Source organism: Bos taurus, chromosome 4 (genome assembly GCF_002263795.3).
Source record: "Bos taurus isolate L1 Dominette 01449 registration number 42190680 breed Hereford chromosome 4, ARS-UCD2.0, whole genome shotgun sequence".
NCBI classification, from domain to species: Eukaryota; Metazoa; Chordata; class Mammalia; order Artiodactyla; family Bovidae; genus Bos; species Bos taurus.
Genome location: NC_037331.1, coordinates 105,984,011 through 106,010,227, shown reverse-complemented (window position 1 = coordinate 106,010,227; position 26,217 = coordinate 105,984,011). Strand labels below are relative to the sequence as shown.

The following is a 26,217-nucleotide window of genomic DNA, read 5'->3' as shown; positions in this document are numbered from 1 at the left end:
CAAGGGAAGCAATGCATCTAGGTAAACACAAAAATGAATGATCTTGCCTGAACCAATCAGCTTAGGAGTTAGAGTATCCCTGAGACTTTTTCAATCCCTGTGCTTTTTTTTTTTTTTTTTTGATTTTTATGATTCTTTCTCTACCCCATCCAGGTAACCATAACCCTGAAGTTTATATTTTTATTCACTTGCTCTTCATTATAATTTATGTTAGGGCTTCCCTTGGGGCTCACGTGGTAAAGAATCCGCCTGTAATGTAGGAGACCCAGGTTCAAACCCTGGGTGCAAAGATATCCTTGAAAAGGGAATAGCAACCCTATACAGTATCCTTGCCTGGAGAATCCCTTGGACAGAAGAGACTGGCAAGCTATAGTCCATGGAGTCACAAAGAGTCAGACATTAATGAGTGACTAACACGCTAAGAGTCTATAAATTATATATTATTTAACATTGTATGTCTGAAATGTATCTAAGGGGGATCAGTCTCTTCATAATTTTTTTCTGTAACATGCTTTTTTAAAAATTCAACATTATGTCTATAATATTAATTCATGTTATTACATACAATTTTCGATAATTCCCTGGTATGTAGGATTCTATTCTATTTGTCAGAATTTATTATCCATTCTTAAATTAATGCACACTGGTGTTTTATTTTCTCCAGATTTTGATGCTACTGCAAATGGGACCTCATTCTTAGGTATTCCTTTACATACTTCGGTGCAAGATTTTCTCTACACCAGGTAATATAGTAATCAAGCATTAGGGTCACCACATCAGCTTAACATATTAATAACAAGAGAAAATGGTTTCTAATCTATTTAAGTCAAATAAATAGTCAAGTGTTTTCAAATGTTCCACATCTAGGACACATTTAGCATGTAATGTTCCTTGAATTTTGCCAGTCTAATGGGTGGGTGACAGAGGATGAGATGGTTGGATGGCATCATCGACTCAACGGACATAAGTTTGAGCAAGCTCTGGATAACAGTGAAGGACAGGGAAGCTGGTGTGCTGGAATCCATGGGGCTGCAGAGTCAGACATGACTTAGCAACTAAGCAACAAATGGGTTGAAATGATATCTCACTGTAGTTTTAGTTCACATTTTTATGATTGCTAAGGAGGCTCAATGTAGTTTTTGCTTTCATGGACCACTGGTGTTTTTTGTACACTGCCTTTTGCTTATATTACTTTTTGGTTGATTAGCTATTATTTATTTGTAACAATTCCTTATATATCCCAGGTATAAACTTTTTCATTGATTTGTGCTGCTAATATTGGGTTGGTCAAAAATTTCATTGGGGTTTTTCCATACTCTGCTACAGAAAAACGTAAATGAACTTTTTGGCCAACCCAATGCTTTTCAATTTGTGACTTGTGTTTCAGTCTTTAGGATGCTTTTTTTGGGTTGATATTCCTTTTTTAGGAGAATCTATATTTTTCTTCGGGGGGGGGTATGCATTCTGTAATTCTTTATAAGCAATGCTCCTACAGTCGAAGTTCATAAAGATATACTCCCATGTTACTTGTGAAATAGTTAACACTTCGGATGTTGAATTTAAGCATTTAATCCTTTCATAATTCAATTTTGCTTATGCTGTGAAAATTGGTTTAAATTAATCTTTCTTTCTTTGGAAAGCAACCTGTCCTACAAGACATCATTGTATATTGCATTATTCTTCTAAATACCTGCAATGATGGCTGTATCAGATATAAACTGGCTATGTATGCAAGGGCCTATTTTTAATCTATTACTTTCCAATTGTCTATTTTTACCTTTTGCGTTATCCTAAAGTACAAAATCTCTTGCCTGGAAAATCCCATGGGCAGAGGAGCCTGGTGGGCTGCAGTCCATGGGGTCGCTAAGAGTCGGACACGACTGAGCGACTTCACTTTCACTTTTCACTTTCATGCATTGGAGAAGGAAATGGCAACCCACTCCAGTGTTCTTGCCTGGAGAATCCCAGGGACGGGGGAGCCTGGTGGGCTGCCATCTATGGGGTCGCACAGAGTTGGACATGACTGAAGTGACTTAGCAGCAGCAGCAGCAAAGTACAAAATAATTTGATGATTTGAAGGGAAAGTCCCCTTTGTACTTGTTCAATATTATCTTCCCTATTCTCCCTGCTTTTCACTTAAATTTCAGAAGAATTTTGTCAAGTCTTATGAAAATATCTTTTGTGGTTTTGCTTAGTGCTACATTGAACACATATATGGGAATACTCCTCCAATTGGTTAATTTTCATGATCATGGTACGTAGCTTCACTTAGTTCAGATCTTCAAAATGCTCTCCTCTAAAATTAAAAAGTTTTCTGAGTTAGTTTTATTTAACAGATAGATTTGTTTTTTATGTATTTTATGTTATGCTAGTAAGTGGTCTCTCTCTTTAAAAAATATATTTTAGCCATTTCTTGCTATTACATGAAAATAACTGACTTCTTATATTTATGCTAAATTTGTTAAATGTTGTTAATAATGCAACGCTTTTTAAGATTTCTTTGGTTCCTCTAAATTTGCCATGTGTAATCACTTTTCCCCCTCCTTTTCTCATTCTCACCCTTTTTTCTTGTTCCACTGGCTGGAAATTCAATACAATCTTGGCTAGAAATTGTGGTTGCATTCATTTACTTATTGATCAGTTATGTTTGACCCAGACAACTGCGGATACTGGTATGTGGTAGATGCTATGGGGGTTACAAAGTGTAAGGTCAGACTCTGCTATTAAAATTATTATTGGCATGCCAGGATATTTGCAAATCATTCTCTCAACCGTTACTGGACTAAGCCATGTTGGCTGACCCACAGGAAATCAAAACACGAGATGCCCAGGTTTGCAGCAGAGAAGGGGTTTGTTTGCAAGACTCCAAGCAAGAAGATGAAATTAAAAGATGTGTACTCCTTGGAAGCAAAGCTATGACAAACCTAGACAGCATATTAAAAAGCAGAGACATTCCTTTGCTGACAAAGGTCTGTATAGTCAAAGCTGTGGTTTCTCCAGTAGTCATGTATGGATGGGAGAGTTGGGCTATAAAGAAAGCTGAGTGCTGAAGAACTGATGCTTTTGAACTGCTGGAGAAGACAAGAGTGTTGGAGAAAACTCTTGAGAGTCCCTTGGACTGCAATAAGATCAAACCAGTCAATCCTAAAGGAAATCAGCCCTGAATATTCATTGGAAGCACTGATGCTGAGGTTGAAGCTCCAACACTTTGGCCACCCGATGCGAAGAACTGACTCATTGGAAAAGACCCTGATTCTGGGAAAGATTGAAGGCAGGAGGAGAAGGGGACAACAGAGGATGAGATGGTTGGATGGCATCCCTGACTTGATGGACATGAGTTTGAGCAAGCTCTAGGAGTTGGGGATGGACAAGGAGGCCTGGCATGCTGCCGTCCATGGGGTCACAAAGAGTCAGACATGACTGAGTGGCTGAACTGAAGCAAGAAGATGGGAGCAGATCTCATATCCCCCTCTCTGCAGCCAAAGGACTCAGGCACATATGTGATCAAGAATAAAGAAACAAGGCTGCCTCAGGTGTGAGGTGCGTGGGGATCATGGGGAAAGGTGATTGGGAAAAGGTATGGTAATTCTGATCCTGCGCAGGGGTGACTAAGCTTACAAGTCTCTGCAGGTTCATAAATGAAGTCTCTCAGCTTGATCTGAGGGTGAAGTTTTTGGTCCTCTAATGTTAAAAGTCACCAAGCAGACACTTGTTTACTTCCAGTTGGAGGATCTCTGGTTCCATCCATTCTTAACCAGCTCAACTGGAAGTAGGCACAGTTGAACTACAGGCAGCTGATTCCAGGTCCTGGAAAACAAGTGGGACAAACATCTCCTTGTTGAGACTTACCTGCCCCTTGGAGGCTATGCAAGTCTTAAAAAGACTGAAGGCAGGTGAGGGGCCTTTGACTAATCATTACCCACAGTTGTACAGCCACTATTAAGAGATCTCACTTGAGTTCCATGCAGCACCCAACAGCTTCTCAGATGGGAGGTCAGTCTGTGCCTGCACTTTGTGCTCAGTTTTACAGAAAGACCCGCATCACCCCCTAGTGGTCAGTTTTTGCAACTCTTCTTCCCACTTGGTCCTAACCCATGGCTGTGGTGAGTGAGCGAGTGACAACCGCTCATTCCTGTCCCACTCTTTGTGACCCCATGGACTGTAGCCCACCAGAATCCTCTTTCCATGGGGTTTTCCAGGCAAGAATATTGAGTGGGTTGCCATTCCCTTCTCCAGGGGATCTTCCTGACCCAGGGATCGAACCAGGGTCTCTTGCATTGCAGGCAGATTCTTTACCATCTGAGCCACCATCCATCCTATATGGCTATGGTAGCCCTCTCAGTTCTCCCCTTCTGTTGCCTCCTGTATTCTCAGCCTATGCTTTTTGCACACTGTCCTTTGTAGTTTCATACTCTAGCCAGGATGATTTAAAAAAATACACATGTGCATGCACACCCACATCAACAAATACTAACATGCTTACTACAGAAGTCAAATACCTAAAATCTTAATGGCAGGGCAAGGGGCATCTGAGAACACTCTGTACCTTCTGCTCAACTTGTCTGTGAACTTGAAACTGTTCTGGGAAATTAAGGCTATGAAAGATCTCAGGGACTCATATCAAATTGTATGTTAAGTTCCATAGCATATACTCTGATTTGCAAGTTCATGAACGGTCTGATGCTGATGTCTGCCTGCTTCTCTCCTGTCTCACCTCTCGCTCACCTCCTTCCTCTTTCTGCTCCTCTCACATTGCTGCATCTTCATTCATTAAGCACACCGGTTTCTTTCCTACCTGAACAATTTTGCACCAGACCTTCTATCCATGCTTGTCTGGTCTCTATCCCCAGTCCTACTTTGTAAACTCCAACCCATCTTTAGGATGTCATTGTAAACACAATTTTCTTTAAGGAAACTTCTCTGTAACTCTATTAAGTCTCCTGGGTCATAAAAAGTAGCAACTGGGTTCAAATAATACCCTGCCCAAGTCCCACTGATAGAAGGGACACCATATCCCAATAAATATTTTTTCCATGAATATGAAAATTTATCAGAGCCATAGACACAGAAAGTAACGGTTGCTGAGGCATTTTATGCCTGTCTTTTAGAAAGAAGACTTATGAGCTTCTGTTGCTTAGCAACAGGGGAGGAAGGTTTCTGTTCTTACTAAACTGTACTTGATTACCTCTTCGCTTATCCCCTCTGGGCAATAGGATAACAATCCTTTCCACTAATTCCTTTTAATATGTAAGTTGCTATTGTAAGCAAGAGAAGGAAATGACAACCCACTCCAGTATTCTTGCCTGGAAAATCCCACGGTCAGAAGAGCCTGGTGGACTACAGTCCATGGTGTTGCAAGGAGTTGGACACGCCTGAGCAAGCATACATGCACTGTTCTAAGCAGCCCTTTTGGCTTGAATTATGGTTACTTACCTTTTATTTATTTTTAACAGCTTCCTCCCAACCCAGAATTCGAACCCAGGTCTCCAACCCAGGTCTCCCACATTGCAGGCGGATTCTGTACCAGCTGAGCCCCAAGGGTAGTCCAAGAATACTGGAGTCAGTTAGCCTATCCCTTCTCCAGCGGATCTTCCTGACCCAGGAATCAAACCAGGGTCTCCTGCATTGAGGGGGATTATTTACCAACTGAGCTATGAGGGAGCCCTAGATTTACTTACTTTCTAATTATTTTTAACAGCTTCATTGAGCTATAATTTATGTACCAAAACTGCACATATTTAATGTACACAGTTTAATGAGTTAGCATCAGCTCGGTTCAGTTCAGTCGCTCAGTTGTGCCCAACTCTTTGCGAACCCATGGACTGCAGCACACCAGGCCTCCCTGTCCATCACAACTCCCAGAGTTTACCCAAACTCATGTCCATTGAGTCACTGATGCCATCCAACCATCTCGTCCTCATGAAATTTCAATTTAACAGCTCCCCATGTCCCCCTTCTCCAAAGACATTAGCAACCAGTAAATGGAAGTATTTTATTTCTTTTAAGGTCTAAGCAGTATTCTATTATATGTGTGTATATATATATATATATATATATATATGTAAAGTACATACAGATATATTATATATATGATGGATCCCTGCATCTGTTGATTGACGCTTAGATTGAGACATCAGTTGAGAAAGGTAAATACTACATTGAATAGCACTAATGAGAAATCTTGGCAGAAAATACTTTAACAAATAAATTTCTTATGAGTATCTAAATGTACTTTCATAAAATGATTCTTACATCAGGAAAATCTTTGGGAAACTTTAACAAAATATATGCAGGGGATTTTATTGTTCAGTTGCTCAGCTGTGTCTACTCTTTGTGACCCCATGGACTGTAGCATGCCAGGCCTCCCTGTCCATCACCAACTCCTGGAGTTTACTCAAACTCGTGCCCACTGAGTCTGTGATGCCATCCAACCATCTCATCCTCTGTCATCCCCTTCTCCTGCTGCCTTCAATCTTTCTTAGCATTAGGGTCTTTCCCAATGAGTCAGCTTTTCACATCAAATGACCAAACTATTGGAGCTTCAGCTTCAGTATTAGTCCTTCCAATGAATATTCAGAGTTGATTTCATTTAGGATTGATGGGTTTGATTTCCTTGCTGTCCAAAGGGCTCTCAAGAGTTTTCTCCAGCACCACATGTAAAAAGCATCAATTCTTTGGCTCTCAGACTTCTTTGTGGTTCAACTCACATCTGTACATGAATATTGAAAAACCATAGTTGGACAACATGGACCTGTGTCAGCAAAGTGATGTCTCTGCTTTTTAATACACTATCTAGGTTTGTCATATCTTTTCTTCCAAGGAGCAAGCATCTTTTAATTTCATGCCTTCAGTCACCAGCTGCAGTGATTTGCGAGCCCAAGAAAATAAAGTTTTTCACTGTTTCCAATTTTTCCTCATCTATTAGCCATGAAGTGATGGGATTGGATGCTATGATCTTATGATTAAAAAATAAGAAGCCAAGCTTAAGAACTTAAAAAGACCTCAGTAAAATAGCAAGGAGGGACTTTTAGGGGAGGGAGAAGCATTCTGTGTCTTGATTGTCATCTCAGCTATCTATGCTGCTAAGTCGCTTCAGTCGTGTCCGACTCCGTGCGACTCCATAGAGGCAGCTCACCAGGCTCCCCCATCCCTGGGATTCTGCAGGCAAGAACACTGGAGTGGGTTGCCATTTCCTTCTCCAATGCATGCAAGTGAAAAGTGAAAGTGAAGTTGCTCAGTCGTGTCCAACTCTTAGCGACCCCATGGACTGCAGCCTACTAGGCTCCTCCATCCATGGGATTTTCCAGGCAAGAGTACTGGAGTGGGGTGTCATTGCCTTCTCCTGCCAGCTATCTATACAGGTGCAAAATCTTGTCAAAAAGTATTGAAACATGTACTCAAATTGGGTGCATTTTATTGCAGAGTTGTTGCTTTTAAAGCTTGTGTAATTGTAGTATTCAGGACCTAGGGAGTTGCTGAGTTTCTTGCTCAGCTCCTCTGGCAGGGACAGCTGAAAGAAGCAGCCATGAACCCCTAAGGAGTCCGTGGGTTTGGATCAATTAATGTGCTGAGCAAGATGATCAGGGTGCCTCTGTTGCTTATCCTTATTTCTGAAGGCACAGTTTTGCCAGGTGAAATGCTCAAAATTACACTTCTTAATAAAGATTATTAGGAACCCATCAAGGTCACATCCTGTGTCTCCTTTGCCAGATACCCTGCAAACTGGGGAATCTGAGACCCCTTACAGCTTCCTGCTGCATTCTTGGATTTTTGTTCCCACCAGCTGTTTTCCACCTCCCCTTCTGCTCATCCTGTGTTGCCATTTACAGATATTTCCTTCTGCTTTATGCTCTTTCAAGGTGGGTTTCTGTTAGTTCCCACCCTCCTACGACACCACTGATTTCCTGAGCTGGGTCCACGGTGAGTTTGTGCTCTAAGAAGAGCTGACGCGCAGCACTGTGGACTGGCTGCTGGCACAGAAATACAGAGCCGCGTCCGCTGCCTTGGTGGAGTTGATTTCCAGGCTGCAGGGTGAGTTTTGGCGGCACTCAGCTGAAAATCGCTCTTTGAACACTTCTGTGCCTTCCACAATGTCTTGCTTCTGAAAGTAAACTAAGAACTCGAGTGCTTCTTCCAGCTTCCTGCGATACCAGTAAACATTAATATGTCCTTTTATGGGGACACAATCCATCTTTGCTTTCTGGCCTCTTCCTTTGACCAGATGACCTGGACTCTGGATGACCTCAGTGTCCATGGAGCCTGTAAGGAAAGAGACAGAAAGTTCACAAAAAAGCCCTTAAAGGAGCCTGATTTTGCAGCTGCAGGAGAAAGTCCTGAATCTAGAATCCAAGAAATTCACCTCACCCGCTCCCCAGATAAAAAGAGCCACACAGCACAGGAGACCAAAGCACATGGCTGGCTCAAGGAGAAAGCAGAGCAGAGGCTTCTCCTCTCAGGCGTCTCATCCCCCTGCAGCACCTCCTTGTGACGTGCTCTCTTCCTGTGGACATCACAGTCCCCACGTACTTGAGAGTCTAACTGGGAGGGCAGGGAAGCTGGTGAAACAACTCGCGTGGATTCAGACTTTCAATTGTCTTTTTTCCTGATTCGGCCCTTTCATCATTTCTTTAAAAAAAATAAAAATCAGTTACACATCAATAACTTCTTTGCTTTTTATCTTGTCTATCTGCCTCCTCCCCTCCTCCCTTCCCTCTCAGGTAATGAAATACACAACTTGCTGTACCTCAGTCATAGCTTCCACTGTAGCTGCAAATTAACAGAGTAGCTATTTTATATTAACAAGCCAAATTTTTTTTAAATTTTATTTTATTTTTAAACTTTACATAATTGTATTAGTTTTGCCAAATATCAAAATGAATCCACCACAGGTATACATGTGTTCCCCATCCTGAACCCTCCTCCCTCCTCCCTCCCCATACCATCCCTCTGGGTCGTCCCAGTGCCCTAGGCCCAAGCATCCAGTATCGTGCATCGAACCTGGACTGGCAACTCGTTTCATACATGATATTTTACATGTTTAAATGCCATTCTCCCAAAGCTTCCCACCCTCTCCCTCTCCCACAGAGTCCATAAGACTGTTCTATACATCAGTGTCTCTCTTGCTGTCTCGTATACAGGGTTATCGTTACCATCTTTCTAAATTCCATATATATGCGTTATTATACTCTATTGGTGTTTTTCTTTCTGGCTTACTTCACTCTGTGTAATAGGCTCCAGTTTCATCCACCTCATTAGAATTGATTCAAATGTATTCTTTTTAATGGCTGAGTAATACTCCATTGTGTATATGTATCACAGCTTTCTTATGCATTCATCTGCTGATGGACATCTAGGTTGCTTCCATGTCCTGGCTATTATAAACAGTGCTGCGATGAACATTGGGGTACACGTGTCTCTTTCAGTTCTGGTTTCCTCAGTGTGTATGCCCAGCAGTGGGATTGCTGGATCATAAGGCAGTTCTATTTCCAGTTTTTTAAGGAATCTCCACACTGTTCTCCATAGTGGCTGTACTAGTTTGCATTCCCACCAACAGTGTAAGAGGGTTCCCTTTTCTCCACACCCTCTCCAGCATTTATTATTTGTAGACTTTTGGATTGCAGCCATTCTGACTGGTGTGAGATGGTACCTCATTGTGGTTTTGATTTGCATTTCTCTGATAATGAGTGATGTTGAGCATCTTTTCATGTGTTTGTTAGCCATCTGTATGTCTTCTTTGGAGAAATGTCTATTTAGTTCTTTGGCCCATTTTTTGATTGGGTCATTTATTTTTCTGGAGTTGAGCTGTAGGAGTTGAACAAGCCAAATTTTGAACAATACAAAAGAATTATTTGTGATGGATATATAAAGCATCTAGAGAAATAATAAAATGAGTCATCTAGGCTGAAACTGTTAGCTTAGGAGACAGATTTTCTCTGAGAATTTTTAAGTCCCTGTGTTATTTTTCCAGATTTTATCATTCTTTCCCTACCAGGTCTGGGTAAACATAATCCCAAAGTTCCAGTGTTTACTCACTTTCGTTCCATTTTCAGTTTTAGATTTGTGTAAGAATCTGTAAGTTACATACGAATCAGTATTTTGTCTTTGAAATTTATCTAAGGGGTTTATTCTGTTTATACTTTCTTCTGTGTCATTTTTAAATTCAGCATTCAGTTCAGTTCAGTCACTCAGTCGTGTCCAACTCTTCATGACCCCATGAATCGCAGCACGCCAGGCCTCCCTGTCCATCACCAACTCTAAGAGTTCACTCAGACTCACGTCCATTGAGTCAGTGATGCCATCCAGCCATCTCATCCTCTGTCGTCCCCTTCTCCTCCTGCCCCCAATCCCTTCCACAGCATCAGAGTGTTTTCCAATGAGTCAACTCTTCGCATGAGATGGTCAAAGTACTGGAGTTTCAGCTTTAGCAACATTTCTTCCAAAGAAATCCCAGGGCTGATCTCCTTCAGAATGGACTGGTTGGATCTCCTTGCAGTCCAAGGGACTCTATTATTCAGCATTATATCTGTGATAATAATTTATTATTATTTCATATAATAATTTAAATGATAATACTTTATTATTATTGTTTTTGCAGATAATTTCATATAATTCACTTTTGCTAATGTGTGCATCCCTGCTCATTCCCTCAGTCATGTCTGACTCTTTGTGACCCCATGGACTGTAGCCCACCAGGTTGCTCTGTCCCTGGCATTTTTCAGGCAAGAATCCTGGAGTGGGTTGCCATGTCCTCCTCCTGGGGATCTTCCCAACCCAGGATTCCAGCCTGCATCTCCTGTGTCTTCTGCAAAGCAGGCGGATTGTTTACCTGTTAAACCATCACTAATATATAAGGTTCTATTTATTATTAATAGTTTGTCAGAATTTATTATCCATTCTTGAGTTAATGTCCACTAGTTTTCTCCTCTAGATTTTGGTGCTAGTACAAACAGGACTGCATTCTTATAGCTTTCTTTACATACCAGGGTATAATGTTTCCCTATGCCTGCGTATATAAAAATTGAGCCTTAGGGTCACCACGTGAACTTTACAGACTAAGAGAAAATGCTTTCCAAATTAGGCCAAATAAATAATCCCAGCAACTGTTGTGTGTTTTCTAGGGTTGCACATCTAAAATTCAATCGGTACTATTCTTTCTCAGTTTTAAAATTTCTGGCTGTGCCAGGTGGCATGTGGTTTACTAGTACCCTGAACAGGGCTAGAACCAGCGCCCTCTGCAGGGAAGCCCAGCATCTTAACCACTAGACCTCCATGGAAGTCCTGGCACTGAATGTTCAATGTTCGTTAACCTTTGCTAGTCTATTAGGATAAAATAGCATATCACTCTAGTTTTAGTTTGCATTTGTATGATTTTACAGTTTAGTTCAGTTCAGTCACTCAGTCGTGTCCAACATTTTGTGATCCCATGGACTGTAGCACACCAGGCATCACTGTCCGTCACCAACTCCCAAAGCTTGCCATCGACTTGGTGATTCCATCCAACCATCTCATACCCTGTCACCCACTTCTCCTGCCTTCAATCTTTCCCAGCATCAGGGTCCTTTCCAATGAGTCAGGGCTTCATATCAGGTGATCAAAGTATTGGAGCTTTAGCTTCAGCATCAGTCCTTCCAATGAATATTCAGAACTGATTTCCTCTAGGATTGACTGGTTTCATCTCCTTGCAGTCCAAGGGGCTCTCCAGCACCACAAGAGTCTTCTCCAACACCACAATTCAGAAGCATCAATTCTTTGGCGCTCAGCTTCATTTATGGTCCAACTCTCACATCCACACATGACTACTGGAAAAACCATAGTTTTGACTGGACAGACCTTTATCAGCAATGTCTCTGCTTTTTAATATGCTATAGGTTTGTCATAGCTTTGCTTTCAAGGAGCAAACATCTTTTAATTTCATGCCTGCAGTCACCATCTGCAGTGATTTGGGAGCCCAAGAAAATAAAATCTTTCATTGTTTCCAATTTCTCCTCATCTATTTGCCATGAAATAATGGGATTGGATGCTATGATCGTATGATTAAAAACTAAGAAGCCAAGCTTAAAGAACTTAAAAAGACCTCAGTAAAATAGTAAGGAGGGACTTTTAGGGGAGGGAGAAGTATTCTGTGTCTTGATTGTCATGCCATGTATCGATACAGGTGCAAAATCTCGTCAAAAAATATTGAAACATATACTCAAATTGCGTGCATTTTATTGCAGAGTTGTTGCTTTTAAAGCTTGTGTAATCATAGTATTCAGGACCTAGGGAGTTGCTGAGTTTCTTGCTCAGCTCCTGTGGCAGGGACAGCTGAGAGAAGCAGCCATGAATCCCTAAGGAGTCCCTGGGTCTGGGTCAATTAATGTGCTGAGCAAGGTGATCAGGGTGCCTCTGCTGATTATTTCTGAAGGCACAGTTTTGCCAAGTGAAAAGCTCAAAATTACACGTCTTAATAAAGATTGTTAGGAACCCAGGAAGGTCACATCCTGTGTCTCTTTTGCCAGATACCCTGCAAACTAGGGAATCTAAGTCCCCTTACAGCTTTCTTTCCCACCCTTGGGTTTGTGTTCCCACCAGCTGTTTTCCACTTCCCCTTCTGCTCATCCTGTGTGGCCATTTACAGATTTTTCCTTCTGCTTTATGCTCTTTCAAGGTGGGTTTCTGTTAGTTCCTACCCTCCTACGACACCACTGATTTCCTGAGCTGGGTCCACGGTGAGTTTGTGCTCTAAGGAGAGCTGACGTGCAGCACTGTGGACTGGCTGCTGGCACAGAAGTACAGAGCCGAGTCCGCTGCCTCGGTGGAGTTGATTTCCAGGCTGCAGGGCGAGTTTTGGGGCCACGGAGCCAAAAACAGCTGTTGAAATACTTCTGTATCTTCCACAATGTCTCGATTCTTTAAGTAAGCCAAAAATTCAAATGCTCCTTCTGGCTTCTTGCGATACCAGTAAACATTAATATGTCCTTTTATGGGGACACAGTCCATCTTTGCTTTCTGGCCTTTTCCTTTGACCAGATGACCTGGACTCTGGATGACCTCAGTGTCCACGGAGCCTGTGAGGAATGAGACAGTAAGTGCAATGAAAGCCAGGAGAAAGGCTGATTTTGTAGCCACAGGAGAAAGTCCTGAGATTGGAATCCAACAGCTTCACAACAGGGATTTACCTGCTCCCCAGAAGAAAAAAAAGCTGAACAGCACAGGAGGCTGAAGCACATGTCTTGCTCAGGGAGAAAGCAGGGTGGTGACTTTTCCCCTAAGGTGCTCATCCCCCTTCAGCAACTCCTTGTGAGGTGGTGGGTTCATGTGGTCATTATAGCCCCTGTGTACATGAGTCTCTAACATTTCATAGGCTGGGAGGGCAGAGAAAGCTGGGGAAACAACTAGTTTGAATTTGAAACTGCTTTGTTTTCCTTTTTTCCTGATTCTTCTCTCTCATCAGTCTTTAAAGAATAGAAGTCATTTCACATCAGTGATTTATTTCCTTTTTTAACTGTCAATTTGCCTTTTCGCCTCCTCCCTTCCCTCTTAGGCAATGAAAGATACACTTTGCTATATATCAATCACAGCTTCTATTGCATTTACAAAATTGTATAGCAGCTACTTTATGTTAAGAAAACAAATTTTGAGCTCTACAAATATTTGTGATGAACATGCAATACATCTAGAGAAATAACAAAATGAATGATCTTGCCTGGAGAAATCAGTTTGGGAAACAGACTTTCACTGAGAATTTCCAAGTCTCCCTGTTATTTTTCTAGATTCTTATATTTCTTTCTCTACCTATCTTGGTAATCGTAACATTATCTTCCCTATTTTCTCTCTTTGCCTAAATTTCAGTGACTTTCATCAAGTTTCATGAGAATATCTTTTGTGATTTTGATTAGTGCTGCATTGAATGCATAGATGATAGTACAAGAACAGGAATACTCTTTCTATTGGTTTAGCTTATTCATGATCGTGGTGTATAGCTTCACTTGTTTCAGGTCTTTTAAATGTTTTCCCTAAAATGTAATAGTTTTCTGAATTAGATAATCATTTACCTAATAGATTTTTAATGTATTTTATATGTTGTTATAATTTGTAAATGGTATCTCTCTTCAAAAAATATATTTTTGACTATTTTTTGCTAATATATGGAAATAAATAGACTTTTAAAGTTTATGTTAAATTCAGTAAATTTATTAAATTTGTTGTTATTAATAATGCAATGCTTCTTTGGATTCCTTTGGTTCTTTTCAATTTTCCATCTGTCTTTAATCATTCCTGTGCTCCTTTCCTCATCCTCACCCTTCTTTCTAGTTCCATTGGCTAGATATTCAGCACAATCATGACCAGAAATAGTGGCAGACTTCATTTACTTACTTGTCAATTCTGTTTGACCCAGAGAGCTACAGGTAGTAGATATGTGGTAGATGCTATGGAGGGTTAAAAAGTGTAAGATTAGGTCCTGCTATTAGAGGAGTTATTGGCATGCCAGGATATTTGCAAATCATTCTCCCAACTGTTACTGGACCAGGTTCCTCCTGACTGACCCAGGGTTCAGTTCAGTTCAGTTCAGTCGCTCATTCATGTCCGACTCTTTGCGACCCCATGAATTGCAGCATACCAGGCTTCCCTGTCCGTCACCAACTCCTGGAGTTCACCCAGACTCACATCCATTGAGTCAGTGATACCATCCAGCCATCTCATCCTCTGTTGTCCCCTTCTCCTCCTGCCCCCAGTCCTTCCCAGCATCAGAGTCTTTTCCAATGAGTCAACTCTTCACATGAGGTGGCCAAAGTACTGGAGTTTCAGCTTTACCATCATTCCTTCCAAAGTAATCCCAGGCCTAATCTCCCTCAGAATGGACTGGTTGGATCTCCTTGCAGTCCAAGGGACTCTCAAGAGTCTTCTCCAACACCACAGTTCAAAAGCATCAATTCTTTGGCACTGAGCTTTCTTCACAGTCCAACTCTCACATCCATACATGACCACAGGAAAAACCATAGCCTTGACTAGATGGACTTTTGTTGGCAAAGTAATGTCTCTGCTTTTTAATATGCTCTCTAGGTTGCTCATAACTTTTCTTCCAAGGAATAAATGTCTTTTAATTTCTTGGCTGCAGTCACCAACTGCAGTGATTTTGGAGCCCAAAAAATAAAGTCTGATACTGTTTCCACTGTTTCCCCATCTATTTCCCATGAACTGATGGGACCAGATGCCATGATTTTCGTTTTCTGAATGTTGAGCTTTAAGCCAACTTTTTCACTCTCCACTTTCACTTTCATCAGGAGGCTTTTTAGCTCCTCTTCACTTTCTGCCATAACGTTGATGTCGTCTGCATATCTGAGATTATTGATATTTCTCCAGGCAATCTTGATTCCAGCTTGTGCTTCTTCCAGCCCAGCGTTTCTCATGATGTAGTCTGCATAGAAGTTAAATAAGCAGGGTGACAATATACAGCCTTGACGTACTCCTTTTCCTATTTGGAACCAGTCTGTTGTTCCATGTCCAGTTCTAACTCTTGCTTCCTGACCTGCATATAGGTTTCTCAAGAGGCAGGACAGGTGGTCTGGTATGCCCATCTCTTTCAGAATTTTCCTCAGTTTATTGTGATCCACACAGTCAAAGGCTTTGGCATAGTCAATAAAGCAGAAATAGATTTTTTCTGGAACTCTCTTGCTTTTTCCATGATCCAGTGGATGTTGGCAATTTGATCTCTGGTTCCTCTGCCTTTTCTAAAACCAGCTTAATTTGACCATACTTGTGTGGGTTTATTTCTAGACACTCAGTTCTGTTTGGATCAATGAATGTGCTGAGCCAGGTGATCAGGGTGCCCAGGGAAGACAGATGACCTGCCGATTATCCTTATTCCTGAAGGTACAGCTTTGCCAGATGAAAAGCTCAGAACTGCATATTTTAATAAAGATTCTTAGGAACCCATCAAAGTCATATCCTGTGTCTCCTTTGCCAGATACCCTGCCAACTGGGGAATCTGAGACCCCTTACAGCTTCCTGCCCCATTCTTGGATTTGTATTCCCACCAGTTATTTTCCACCTCCCCTTCTGCTCATCCTGTGTTACCATTTACAGATTTTTCCATCTGCTTTGTGCTCTCTCAAGGTGGGTTTCTGTTAGATCCCCCCCTCCTACGACACCACTGATCTCCTGAGCTGGGTCCACGGTGAGTTTGTGCTCTAAGAAGAGCTGACGCGCAGCACTGTGGACTGGCTGCTGGCACAGAAACACAGAGCCGAGTCCGCTGCCTCGGTGGAGTTGATTTCCAGGCTGCAGGGTGAGTTTTGGGGGCACTCAGCTGAAAATCGCTGTTTGAACATGGCTGTATTTCTATAATTTTTTCATCCTGTAAGTAAACCAAAAACTCTAATGCTTCTTCCAGCTTCTTATGATACCAGTAAACATAAGAGTGTCCTTTTTTGGGGACACAATCCATTTTGGCTCTCTGGTCTTTTCCTTTGAGCAGATGACTGGGACTCTGGGTGACTTCAGTGTCCATGGAGCCTGTGAGAAGAGAGAAAAAGTGAAGCAAAAGCCCTTGAAGGAGCCTGATTTTGCAGCCTTAGGAGAAAGTCCTGAATCTAGAATCCAGTTAATTCACCTCACCTGCTCCCCAGAATAAAGGAGCCATACAGCACAGGAGGCCAAGGCACATGGCTGGCTCAGGGAGAAAGCAGTGCAGTGGCTTTTCCTCTCAGGGCCTCATCCCCCTCAGCACCTCCTTGTGACGTGGCTGCTTCCTGTGGTCGTCACAGTCCCCACGTACGTGAGAGGCTAGCTTTTCATAGACTGGGAGGGCAGGGAAAGCTGGTGAAACAACTGGTGTGGATTTCAGACGGCTTCAATTGTCTTTTTCCTGATTCTGCTCTTTCATCATTTCTTTAAAAATGAAAATCAGTTGCACATCAGTAACTTACTTGCTTTTTATCTTGTCAGTTTGCCTCCTCCCCTCCTCCCTTCCCTTCAGACAATGAAACACACAACTTGCTGTACGTCACTCTTAGCTTCTACTGCGCTTACAAATGAATACAGCAGCCACCTTATACTAACAAGCCAAATTTTGAACTATACAAAAGAAATATTTGTGATGGATATATAAAGCATCTAGAGAAATAATAAAATGAGTCATCTAGCCTGAAACTCTCTGCTTAGGAGACAGATTTTCTCTGAGAATTTTTAAGTCCCTGTGTTATTTTTCCAGACTTTATCATTCTTTCTCTACTAGGTCTAGGAAAACATAATCCTAAAGTTTAAGTTTTTACTCACTTTCTTTCCATTATCAGTTTTAGACTTATGTAAGAATCTGTGAATTATATTTTAATCAGTGTTTTATGTCTTTGAAATTTATCTAAGGGATTTAGTCTGTTTATACTTTTTCTGTGTCATATTTTTATTCAGTTTTATGTCTGTGATAACAATTGTTTTTGCAGATAATTCTATATAATTCACTTTTGCTAATACGTGCATGCCTGCTCATTCCCTCAGTCGTGTCTGACCCTAGTGACCCCACGGACTGTAGCCCATCAGGTTCCTCTGTCCCTGGGATTTTTCAGACAAGAATCCTGGAGTGCGTTGCCATTCCTCCTCCAGGGGATCCTCTCGACCCAGGGTTCCAACCTGCATCTCCTGTGTCTCCTGCAAAGCGGACGGATTCTTTACCTGATGAGCCATCACTAATATATAAGGTTCTATTTATTATTAATAATTAGTCAGAATTTGGAGAAGGCAATGGCACCCCACTCCAGTATTGTTGCCCGGAAAATCCCATGGATGGAGGAGCCTGGTAGGCTGCAGTCCATGGGGTCGCTAAGAGTCGGACACGACTGAAGTGACTTAGCAGTAGCAGTCAGAATTAATTATTCATTCTGAGTTAATGTACACTAGTTTTCTTCTCTAGATTTTGGTGCTAGTACAAACAGGACTTCATTCTTATACCTTTCTTTACATACCAGGTATAATATTTCTGTATACCTGGGAATATAAAAATTGAGCCTTAGGGTCACCATGTCAACTTTACATTCTAAGACAAAATGCTTTCCAAATTAAAATGAAGTCGCTCAGTTGTGTCTAACTCTCTGTAACCCCATCGACTCTAACCCCCCAGGCTCCTCCGTCCATGGAATTTTCCAGGCAAGAATACTGGAGTGGGCTGCCATTTCCTTCTCCAGGGGATCTTCCCAACCCAGGGATTGAACCCTGGTCTCCAGCATTGCAGGCAGATGCTTTACTGTCTGAGCCACGAGGGTAGCCCCAAGGAAGCTCCAAATTAAGCCAGATAAATAATCCCAACAACTGTTGTGTGTTTTCTAGGGTTGCACATCTAAAATTCAATTGGTACTATTCTTTCGAGTTTTATAAATTTCTGGCTGTGCCCAGTGGCATGCAGTTTACTAGTACCCTGAACAGGAGTAGAACCAAGTCCCCCTCCTCTCCCCCACAAGGGGAGCCCGGAATCTTAACCACTAGACGCCATGGAATTCCTGTCATTTTTGTTCTTTTAACTTTGCCAGTCTATTAGGATAAAATGGTGTATCACTCTAGTTTTAGTTAGCATTTTTATGATTTTTCAGTTTAGATCAGTTCAGTCACTCAGTCATGTGACTCAGTCATATGAAATTTTGACTTCAGCTTGTGCTTCATCCAGCCCAGCATTTCACATGATGTACTCTGCATAGAAGTTAAATAGGCAGGGTGACAATATACAGCCTTGACCTACTCCTTTTCCTATTTGGAACCAGTCTGTTGTTCCATGTCCAGTTCTAACTGTTGCTTCCTGACATGCATACAGGTTTCTCAAGGGGCATGTCAGGTGGTCTGTTATGCCCATCTCTTTCAGAATTTTCCACAGTTTATTGTGATCCACACAGTCAAAGGCTTTGGCATAGTCAATAAAGCAGAAACAGATGTTTTTCTGGAACTCTCTTGCTTTTTCTATGATCCAGCTTAAACTTGCTCCCCTTTTAAATCCATGATTTTCATTTGTCTGTTTATTTATGCCTTTTTCATTATCCTAAATTAAGAAATGATTTGATAGTTCAAGGAGAAATCACCTTACTGTGTCCCTGTTCAACATTCCTTTCTCTTTTCTCTGTGTTGACCACTTAAATTTCAGATGACTTTCATCAAATTTCATGAAAATATCTTTCGTGATTTTGATCAGCCCTGAACAGACAGTTGATAGTGCAGAATTAGGAACACGCTTACCATTGGTTTTACTAATTCATGATCATGGTATACATTTTCACTTATTTCAGGTTTTTAAAATGTTTTCCTCTAAAATCTAATCCTTTTCTGGATTATAGTCTCATTTACCTAAAAGATTTGTTTTTATGTATTTTATATGTTACATTAGAATTTTTAAATCATCTCTCTTTAAAAAATATTTTAACTGATGGACATCTAGGTTGCTTCCATGTCCTGGCTATTAGATGAAATGGATAAGAAAGCAATGATACATATACACAATGGAGTATTACTCAGCCATTAAAAAGAAAACATTTGCATCAGTTCTCATGAGGTGGATGAAACTGGAGCCTATTATACAGAGTGAAGTAAGCCAGAAGGAAAAACACCAATACAGTATAATAACGCATATATATGGAATTTAGAAAGATGGTAACAATAACCCTGTGTACGAGACAGCAAAAGAGATACTGATGTATACAACAGTCTTATGGACTATATGGGAGAGGGAGAGGGTGGGAAGATTTGGGAGAATGGATTTGAAACATGTAAAATATCATGTATGAAACGAGATGCCAGTCCAGGTTCGATGCACGATACTGGATGCTTGGGGCTAGTGCACTGGGACTACCCAGAGGGATGGTATGGGGAGGGAGGAGGGAGGAGGGTTCAGGATGGGGAACACATGTATACCTGTGGCGGATTCATTTTGATATTTGGCAAAACTAATACAATTATGTAAAGTTTAAAAATAAAATTAAAAAGAATATTTTAACTGTTGATAACATATGGAATAAACTTTTTATATTTATGTTAAGTTCAATAAGCTGATTAAATCTGTTATTATTAATAATGAATTGCATCTTTAGATTCCTTTGGTTCTTCTTCTAAACTTGCCATCTGTGTTTTAAATTTTTCTTCCCCTCCTTTTCTCATTCTCAGACTTTTTTTCTTGTTCTACTGGCTGGAATTTGGCAAAATCTTCACTAGAAATGCTAGTGCCATTCATTTACTTATTTATCGGTTATATTTGACTCGGAGAACTACAGGTACTAAATATGTGGTAGATGTTATGAGGGTTACAAGGTATGAGATTATATCCTGCTATTAAAGGCGTTATCCACATGCCAAGTGAAAGGGAAAATGATCGTCGTGTCTGACTCTTTGCCACCCATGGACTGTAGTCTGCCAGGCTCCTCTGCCCATGGAATTCTCGAGACAAGAATACCAGAGTGGGTTGCCTTGCCCTCCTCCAGGGGATCTTCCCTACTCAGAGATCAGACAAATGTCTCTACATCTCCTGCATTGGCAGGCAGGTTCTTGACCACTAATGCCACCAGGGAAGCACATCACTCTTCCGACTGGTATTGGCCCAGGTTCATCTTGGCTGACCCACATGAAGCCAAGACACTAGATGCCCAGGTTTGCTGCAGAAAGTGAGAGTGAAAGTCGCTCAGTCATGTCCAACTCTTTGCGACCCCATGGACTATACAGTTTGTGGAATTCTCCAGGCCAGAATACTGGAGTGGGTCGTTCCCTTCTCTAGAGGATCTTCCCAAACCAGGGATCAAACCCAGGCCTCCCACATTGCAGGTGAATTCTTTACCAGCTGAGCCATCAGGGAAGCCCAAGAAGACTTGAGTGGGTAGCCTATGCCTTCTCCAGCGGATCTTCCCTACCCAGGAATTGAACTAGAGTCTCCTGCATTGCAGGCGGATTCTTTACCAACTGAGCCATAAGGGAAGCCCGTTTGCGTCAGGGAAGGGATTTATTTGCAAAGGAATCAGGCAAAGAGATGAAAGATCTTCTGCCCAATTTTAAAATTGTGTTGTTTGTGTTTTTCATATTGAGTTGCCTGACTGTTTATATATTTTGCATATTAATGGTTTACTGATTATTTTGTTTGCATATATTTTCTTCCATTCAGCACGTTATCTTTTTTTCGTCAGTGGTTCTCTTTTGTTTGTTTGTTTTTGCTGTAAGAAGATTTTAAGGTTAATTCAATTGCATTTGTTTATTTTTGCTTTTGTTTTCCTTCCCCAGTGAGACAGATCTGAATATACATTGCTACAATAGATGTCAAAGAGCATTCTGTGTTTTCTTCTAGGAGTTTTGTTATTCCTGGCCTGCACGTCAGTCTTTAATCCATTTTGAGTTTATATAAGTGTGTAGGGTGTGAAAACGTTCTAATTTCATTCTGTTATGTAGCTGTCCAGTTTTACCAGTACTACTTATTGGAGACAATCTTTTCTAAACTGTATATTCTTGCATTCTTTGTCATAGTTTCACTGACCGTGTTTTCGTGGGTTTATTTCTAGACTCTCAGTTGTATGTCCATTTTTTGTGGCAATATCATTCTGTTTTGATTATTATAGCTCTGTATTAATAATATTAACTGAAGTCAGAGAGTATGACACCTTTTGTTTGTGGGCATTTTTTTATTCTCTTGAATGCTCTTTACTATCTGGGGTCTTCTCTGTGTTTTGCGTAAATTTTAGAACTATTTGGTCTAGTTCTGTGAAAATTGTTGTAGACATTTCGATAGGGACTGCATTACATCTGTAGTACAGACCTTTTAGCAATATTAATTTTAGAAATGGCCCATGAGAGGAGCAAGAAATGAATTCACAGACTTGACCAGCAGAGATGCAGCAACTGAAATTCTTCTTTGCAAGTCATGTGCTTTGCAGTCAAATAACTCCTTAAATATAGTTAATTCACTGGTTTATTTTCATAAGCAAAATGTATCTCTTCTTAACTCTTCCAGTATGGTTGAATTAGTTTCTTTTACTTTAAAGCAGAACAATACTAACAGGCACACAGAAAATGAGGCTGCTCTTATGATCTCAGGTATGGTTGCTGGTGAACACTAATTTCTGGAGAGGGTGTTTTTCTATAATATATTATGGTTGAGACATCAATTGAGAAAAGTAAAGACTAAGTCAAAGTGTGATAATGCAAAGTCTTGTAAGAAATATTTGAATAAATAAATTCCATGTGAGTATTAAAAAGTAAATTCATAATACATGTCTTAAAAATATTAGAGAAAAGTAAAAAAAATTCAACAAAATATGTGCTGGACAAAGTCAATAAAAAACATACAAAGCAATGGTAAAAGAAGTTAAAAAGACCTTAGTAAAATAGCATGGAGGGATTTTGGGGGAGGGAGAAATAGTCTGTGTCTTGATTCTCATGCTGGTTGCATGGGTTAAAACTTGGCACAATGTACTGAAATACAGACCTAAATTGGTGCATTTTGTTTTGGTATGTTATGCCTCAAAGTTGCTTTTAAAATTTGCACGATTGCAGGAATCTGGTTGAAGGGAGATGCTGATTTTTCTGCTCAGTTTCTCTGTCAGGGACAGATGAGAAGCAGCCATGAACCCTGAGGAGTCTCTAGGTCTGGAGCGATGAATGTGCTGAGCCAGGTGATCAGGGTCCCCACGGAAGACAGGTGACCTGTTGATTATCCCTATGTCTGAAGCCACAGCTTTGCCAGATGAAAAGCACAGAACTGCATGTTTTAATAAAGATGGTTAGAAACCCATTAAGGCACATCCTGTGTCTCCTTTGCCAGATACCCTGCAAACTGGGGAATCTGAGACCCCTCACAGCTTCCTTCCTCCTCCTTGGGTTTGTGTTCCCACCAGCTGTTTTCCACCTCCCCTTCTGCTCATCCTGTGTGGCCATTTACAGGTTTTTCCTTCTGCTTTATTCTCTTTCAAGGTGGGTTTCTGTTAGTTCCTACCCTCCTACAACACCACTGATTTCCTGAGCTGGGTCCACGGTGAGTTTGTGTTTGAAGAAGAGCTGACGTGCAGCACTGTGGACTGGCTGCTGGCACAGAAATACAGAGCCGAGTCTGCTGCCTCGGTGGAGTTGATTTCCAGGCTGCATGGTGAGTTTTGGGGGCACTCAGCTGAAAATCGCTGTTTGAACATGGCTGTATCTTCTGTAACTTTTCCATTCCACAAATAAACCAAAAACTCAAATGCTCCTTCTGGCTTCTTGTGATACCAGTATACATGAACATGTCCTTTTATGGGGACACAATCCATCTTTGCTTTCTGGCCTTTTCCTTTGACCAGATGACCTGGACTCTGGGTGACCTCAGTGTCCATGGAGCCTGTAAGGAAAGAGAAAGTTCACAAAAAGCCCTAGAGGGAGCTTGATTTGGCAGCCATAGGAGAAAGTCCTGAGACTTAAATCCAATACATTTGCCTCACCTGCTCCCCAGAGAAAAAGAGCCACCCAGCACAGGAGGCTGAGGCTCATGGCTGACTCCAGGAGAAAGCAGGGCAGCGGCGTTTCCTCTCAGGCGTCTCATCCCCCTTCAGCACCTCCTTGTGACGTGGTCACTTCCTGTGGTCCTCACAGTTCCCGGGTACCTGAGACTATAGTATTTCATAGACTGACAGGACAAGCAAAGCTGTGAAATAATCAGTATGCATTCCAACCTGCTTTAACTTTCTGTTTCCTGATTCTGCTCTTCCATCACTTCTTTAAATTAAAGTCATTTCTCATGAATAATTTATTTGCTTTTTAAATTTGTCCATTTGCCCCCTCTCCTCCTCCCTTCCCTCTCAGACAATGAGCCATATAACTTGGGGTATGTCAATCATAACTTCTGCTGCACTTATAAAGTGGGATAGCAGCTACTTTATGTCAGCAAGCCAAATTTTGAACCATACAAAAGAAGTATTTGCAATAGATCTAGTCAAATAATAAAATGAATGATCTTGCCTGAAGCAATCAGTTTGGAAGGTAGATTTTCCCAGAGAATTTTGTCCTTGTTGTTTTTCTAGATTCTATTATTCTTTTCTACCAGGTCTAGGTAACCATAATCCCGAAGTTCAAATTTTTACTCACTTTCTATTACCACTTTTAGATTTATGTAAGAATCTGTATTTATTCATCAGTGTTTTACGTTTTCGAAAATTATCTAAGGGGTTCATTCTGTTTATATTTTGTTCCAGTAATGTTCCTTTTTTATTCAATAGTGTGTCTTTGCCAACAATTCATGTTTTGCACATAATTTTAGTTAATTCAATTTCATTAATAAGTAGAATTCCATTTATTAGTTTATCAGAATTTATTATCCATTCTCGAATTTATTCACAGTAGTTTTTTCCTCTAGATTTTGGTACTAGTACAAACGGGACTACATTCTCATACCTTTCTTTATAAACCAAGTTGTAAGATTTCTCTATACCTGGGAATATAAAAATTGAGCCTTAGGGTCACCACGTTAACTTTACATACTGAGACAAAATGCTTTCCAAGTTAATTAAGTCAAATAATCGCAAGAACATTTTATTGTGTTTTCTAGTGTTACACATCTAGAACTCAATTGGCAGAATTCTTTTGCCAGTCCATTAGGATAAAATGGTATCTGACTGTAGTCTTAGTTTGCACTTTCATGATTGTTAAGGAGGTTGAATATATTTTTTTATGTTTATAGGCCACTAGTGTTTTCTGTAGGCTGCAGTCCATGGGGTCGCGAAGTCAGACACGACTGAGCGACTTCACTTTCACTTTTCACTTTCATGCATTGGAGAAGGAAATGGCACCCCACTCCAGTGTTCCTGCCTGGAGAATCCCAGGGACGGGGGAGCCTGGTGGGCTGCCGTCTATGGGGTCACACAGTCGGACACGACTGAAGCGACTTAGCAGCAGCAGCAGCAGTAGCTATTACTTATTTGTAACAGTTCCTTACATATTCTGGTTACCAGATTTTGTCAGTTACATTTGTTACTAATACCTTTTGATTTTGTGGCTTGTGTTTCACTCTTTGTAATTTTTAAAAAACTATGTTTATGTATCTCTTTGGCTGCTCAGGGTCTTGGCTGTGGCACCCAGGCTCACTGTTGCAGCCTGGGGGGTCTAGTTCCCTGGCCAGGGATGGAATCTGGGCCCCCTGCACTGAGAACACCGAGTCTTAGCCAACGGACCCCAGGAGAGTGCTGCAGTGTTTTTTATTGATACTTCTAATTTAGTTGGGTCTACATTCTTGTTGTGGAGTGTACACATTTAATTCTTTATAAGCAACGCTTTCATACTCCAAGGTCATAAAGATAAATTCACAAGGTATTTATCAAACAGCTGACATTTTGAATGTTGCACTGAAGCATTTAATTCTATTATAATATATGGAATTTTAATTTTTAAAATCTTTTATAACAACTTGTCCCAGAAGAACATTTTGTATAGTGCCTTATTCCTATTCATACATGCAGTGATGGCTCTATCATATATAATATGCCTATATAAGCATGCTGCCCTTTCAAATCTATGATTTTCCATTTGTAAATTCTTATGCCTTTTTCATTGTCCTAAATTAGGAAATGGTTTGGTGATTCAAAGAGGAACCACCTTGTTTTCTACTTGTTCAATATTATCTTCCCTATTCTCTTTATTCCACATAAATTTCAGTTCACTTTCATCAAATTTCATGAAAATACCTATTGTGATTTTGTTTTGTGCTGCATTGAATTCATAGATAATAGTGCAGAAACACTACGGGTTTAATTTTTTTCATGATCATGGTATAAATCTTCACTTATTTCAGATTTTTAAAATGTTTTCCTTTAAGATTTAATATTTTTCTGTATTAAAGTCTCATTTACCTAATCAATTTGTTTTTATGTATTTTATGTTATTTTAAAATTTGTAAATGGTCTCTCCCTAAAAATATTTTTGACTGTTTGTTGCTGGAATATAGAAATAAACTGACTTTTTATATCCATGTTAAATTCAGTACTTATTAAATTTGTTGTTGTTAATAATGCAATACTTCTCTAGATTCCTTTGGTTCTTCTAAATTTGCCATCTGTCCTTAATCACTTTTTTCCCTCCTTTTCTTATTCACACTCTTTTCTCTTGTTCTGCTGGTTTGAAATTCAGCACAATCTTGACTAGAAATTGTGGTCACATTCATTTACTTATTCATCAGCTATGTTTGACGTAGACAACTACAGATACTGGATATGTGGTAGATGCTATGGGGTTACAAAGTGTAACATTAGATCTTACTATTAAAGGAGT

General features: G+C 40.6%; 2 protein-coding genes, 2 long non-coding RNA genes and 1 gene segment (V, D, J or C); 2 read left to right on the top strand and 3 right to left on the bottom strand.

Annotated features, from left to right (window-relative positions):
• Nucleotides 1-19,643, top strand: part of LOC101902874 (uncharacterized) — a 28,518-nt gene extending 8,875 nt beyond the window's left edge. Inside the window, exons 4-5 of one of the 2 annotated variants that reach the window (XR_003034434.2) lie at nucleotides 665-743; nucleotides 12,647-19,643. This is a non-coding gene — a long non-coding RNA (uncharacterized lncRNA). Of the gene's footprint in view, nucleotides 1-664; nucleotides 744-7,859; nucleotides 7,946-12,646 lie in introns of those variants that run through there. The other variant, XR_003034440.2, reaches the window with a different exon arrangement.
• Nucleotides 1-26,217, bottom strand: part of LOC100300510 (T cell receptor beta constant 1) — a gene marked incomplete in the record, with an annotated part of 535,695 nt that overhangs the window by 97,425 nt on the left and 412,053 nt on the right.
• Nucleotides 1-26,217, bottom strand: part of LOC509513 (uncharacterized) — a 283,704-nt gene that overhangs the window by 78,820 nt on the left and 178,667 nt on the right.
• On the bottom strand, nucleotides 7,934-8,436 carry LOC101902921 (T cell receptor beta variable 16-like). The segment is given in 2 exon segments: nucleotides 7,934-8,259; nucleotides 8,365-8,436. Coding segments are annotated over 2 exon segments (375 nt in total).
• LOC132345149 (uncharacterized) lies at nucleotides 19,856-25,918 on the top strand. The gene is made up of 2 exons (XR_009494281.1): nucleotides 19,856-23,071; nucleotides 25,012-25,918. It is a non-coding gene; the product is annotated as an uncharacterized lncRNA (long non-coding RNA).